At 34.4% G+C, this 4204-nt stretch overlaps 1 protein-coding gene across 1 annotated transcript; it reads left to right on the top strand.

Moving 5' to 3' along the window:
* The first annotated feature begins 2197 nt into the window (after positions 1-2197).
* On the top strand, positions 2198-3479 carry LOC107675684 (urokinase plasminogen activator surface receptor-like). Its single transcript, XM_016470102.1, has 5 exons — positions 2198-2269; positions 2350-2460; positions 2760-2876; positions 3017-3115; positions 3234-3479. The coding sequence occupies exons 1-5, from the start codon at positions 2221-2223 to the stop codon at positions 3422-3424; spliced, it is 567 nt and encodes a 188-aa protein (XP_016325588.1). The 5' UTR covers positions 2198-2220; the 3' UTR covers positions 3425-3479.
* Positions 3480-4204: the final 725 nt, after the last annotated feature.

The following is a 4204-nucleotide window of genomic DNA, read 5'->3' on the forward strand; positions in this document are numbered from 1 at the left end:
TTCTGTCACCGATGGAGTTTTGGTTCCTTGCCGCTGTCGCCTCGCCCCTGGCTTGCTTAGTTGGGGACACTTAATTTCCAGCAATATTGTCGACATGATTGCACAGATACTATTTAAACTGAACTGGATGATGACATCACTGAATTCAACGATGAACTGCCTTTAACTGAAAAATGAGTGTTTACTATTGTAATTTTGCATTATTGACACACTATTTTCCTAATTAATGCTGTTCAGTTGCTTTGACACAATCTGTAGTATTGTTAAATGCGCTATATAAATAAAGGTGACTTGACTTGACTTCAAAAATATATAATTCTGATATTCTGATATCTGATATTCGCACAACAAACAACACAACTTGTATGTTTGTATTTTGGATGCACGTTATAGAATGATTTAACAAGATAACATAAATGTTGAAAGATGATTGGAATTACTCTGTAGAGACATGCATTTTTCCCTACATTACACATTTACAACAAATTTACATGTCCATGGTTGCATTGCAAACGTTTTAACAACTTTAACGACTGACTAACATACAGGGCACAACAATGCTGAAAATAATATGAAGAAAGAAATTGCAGTATCATCTGTACTTCTGGCTCTTTGAGTCTAGTTCTTTATCTGTGTTTAGTTTTAGTTTCCTCATTACTCATTAATTCATTGTTTAGTCTCATCTGTTCCTTGTTTTCTCCCTCAGTTAGCCAGTGTATTTATGTTTCCCTGTTTGGTTCAGTTCTTTGTCTGTTATCTTGTTATAAGGTTTGGCTTGCTGCACTCCTGCGTTTCAGTGTGGGTTTTGTTTTCATTTAATAAAACTGTGTAGAAAATAGTCTCTGAATGTGACGGAAGAACAGACCTAAAAACATGGAGCAGTGGTTCAAACCTCCTCTTCATCCATAGAGACTGGTTCCTCGAGGATCACGTGTGACTTTATTTGTTAGATCCGGTGGTAATGTCACATATCATCTGTGTATTTCTGGTGCTAGATTCACAAAATATTTCCTGCTGTTATGTTACAGACGTCATACTTTACTTAAAGCAAAATATTGGAGATCTTATATAATATTTAGGAGCTTAATAAACAGAAATCCCAGTGTGTGTGGGTGTACTGTAGGTCATTGAAATGCACCTTCTGTAATCCTTTAACTTTTAGCTCATTGTAACAATGCCGTATATTCAAGTGAAAAGAAACTAATATTGACCTGGTTTTTCAATAACATTCCATCCTCACCACTGAATGGAGGTAATACCTAAATCATTCAACAAAGTATGTGACTTTCTTTCTTCTGCAGAACATAAAAGATGCTTTAAAGAATGTTGGGGCCCAAACAACATTGAACCCATACTGGCTTTCATTTTATGGACAAGCTCACTTTAAGATGGTTGGTTTAAGTAGCCTTATACATTCCTTGTAATTCCTTAAACATCCCTTTATTATTAACCCATTTGTGCCCAAATTTTGAATTTTTGAGTATTTGAATGTGCGGCAACTATAGTTGTCAGTGGGCAGATATGTTGTACGCACCACTTCAATGTCAAATTTGAATAGGAGGAGAGCTTTTGGCATCTAACTCAAAATAACTGCTTTCAACAGATCAATCTTTATTCATAAACAAATTTATCATGCTTAAAAGTCGAAGAACATTCGATGCAAACCCCAAAAAAGTTGCATCTAGCTTATAATCTCTTGAATATGAAAACACAACAAATCCATTTATCTTAAAGTGGTGGAACATAGTGCAGAACAAAGTGCAGCCATTGAGTTGCCCCAACAGGGTATTGTGTATCAAAAAGTTAAATGAAAATAAATACATAAAAATAAATAGAATGAAGAAAATATTACATCTATATAATAAAAAAGGTATACCTGAAAGAAAATTACGCATTTAACTGTTTGGTTACCAACATTCTGCAAAATATCTTCTTTTGTGCTCAACAGAAGAAAGAATCTCGTAGGTTTGCAACATGAGGGTGACTAAATGATGACACAATTTCCATTTTTGGGTGAACTTTCCCTTACGTAAGCAGTTTTAGTATAAGTAGCCTACAAGGAGTACTGCAGTGAAGCTACAAGTAGTTTTATAAATGTACATAAACATATTTGCATATTATACTTCATGTCAATATGTAAAATATCACATATTTACCTTTGAAAAGCTATAAAATTAGCACTGAAAAAGGCACGTCATTTCATTCAGCTCCTGATCAAAGATGGATCTGCAAATCTCAGTTTTTCTTCTGTTCGTTCTCTTCACTGCAGGTACAAAGACAAATAGTGTTTGTAATGTTATTGAGTACAAATGCAGATTATTGATGTCTCTCTCTGTTTTATTACTAAAGGACACTCTCTCAGCTGTTATGAGTGCACGGGTTCTTGTGCGGTTCAAAAGGTAAAAACATGTCTCAGGGGATCTTCCAAGTGCATGAGTTCAACAACAGCAACACAATTTGGTAAGTCCAATATGATGGATCGAAATTCCCTGTTAACTGATGGAGATGCTGGTGTTTTTACTGGTGCTGCTTCACTGGAAATGTAACTTCTCACAGAACTGCTAATTTCCTAACAGAATTTACAATTGTTTTCACTGAATGTTCTATGTAGATACAACATAATTAACAATATAATTTAAAATTGAAGCCATATTTGAAATGAGAAAATGCTACATTTTGGTGTTTCTAAATACATTTTCTGTCAAAAGATGACAGAACTGTGTTGAACTGGTCTTTCCTGAATTAATTTTTGTTTTCAGGTGAAATCAGTGCTAAAGTGAAGATTAAAGATTGCGCTGCTGACTGTGCAAGTGGATTCATGAACATTGGCATTGGAAAGACATTTTTAGCGTGCTGTAACGTCAAAGATGCTGCAGGTATTGTGCAAAAAAATGTAAAATTAAAAAATAAAAAATGAAGGGCAACACTCATTTTACTTCCAAACGACAGGAGTTATTTCATTGTATGTTATATTTTGCACAGAAGATTATGCACAATACATGTTTTCCTCCTGTAGATCCCCCCAATGGAAAGAAATGTTACTATTGTGATGGACAGAGCTGCTCAAACATATTGAGTTGTTCAGGGAGTGAAGATCGCTGCTTTAAAGCAACAGGTGAGAATCTGGAAAAGACAAAAGTTGCTTTTAATCTCTCTGATGTTTGGGATCTCATACAGATCACATTAACCAATTTCCAGCTTAGACTAACCTGTATTTTCTGTCTTTTTATCAGGGACTTTCGAGGGCCAGTCAACAGTCGTAAAAGGCTGTCTCTCTAAATCTATTTGTGATGCTGCTACATCAGTTGGTGATGTTCAGGGCGTCTCGTGTTGTTCGGGGAACCTGTGTAACGGCGCTCAGAGTGTCACTCAGAGCTTCCTGTTCCTCTGCTGTTCTCTGCTCTCCTTCATCCTGCTGCACTGAATCCAGCAGCTCTACACATTCTACAATATGATCATGCTGTACAGATATAGAGCTTGTACTTTCTCTGTACTGTGTATCTTTGGTGTGTTGATATGATTTAGCTGTGACATTCTGATGTGACATTTTATGAATTAAAATACTACAATTAATACAGCCTGTCATGCTGTAAAAAGTCATAAATATATACTACAAAAACTGTTTTATGTTTTATTGTTTTAATTCTTCAAATAAAATTAAAATAAATAAATGATCATTATGTTCAGAATAAGCATGTTGTCACGAGTGGGTTAGGCAGAATCCACAAAGAGAACCAGTCCAACACAACTCTACATCATCAGCTTAATATGGAATGCCACACCTGACAAAATTAGAAATAAATCAAGACATAAATAAATATACAAAGAAATGTAAAAATGCAAAAATAAATAAATATATGTAAATAAATAAATATACGAAGTAAAAAAAATATATACTTTTATTTCCTTATTTATGCATATTTTTTTCCACATTTTTTCCTTATTTATTTCTACATTTATTTATTTCCACATTTATGTGTTTATTTACGTATTTATTTCTATATTTATTTATTTCCACATTTATTTCTACATTTATTTATTTATACATTTCTTTGTCCGTAGGGTAATGAGCAGGGCGTGTTTTACCTCAGGAATAGTAGTAATTGAACCAGAGTAGGTGAGTTGTAAGCTTTGAGGCCACAGTGACACTTTGTTGTGCCCAAACGAAATACAACAAGCGTAGCCTACATGACGTGCCTGTTGA

The sequence above is a fragment of the Sinocyclocheilus anshuiensis genome, unplaced genomic scaffold, assembly GCF_001515605.1.
Source record: "Sinocyclocheilus anshuiensis isolate Anshui unplaced genomic scaffold, SAMN03320099.WGS_v1.1 scaffold708, whole genome shotgun sequence".
Lineage (NCBI taxonomy): Eukaryota > Metazoa > Chordata > Actinopteri > Cypriniformes > Cyprinidae > Sinocyclocheilus > Sinocyclocheilus anshuiensis.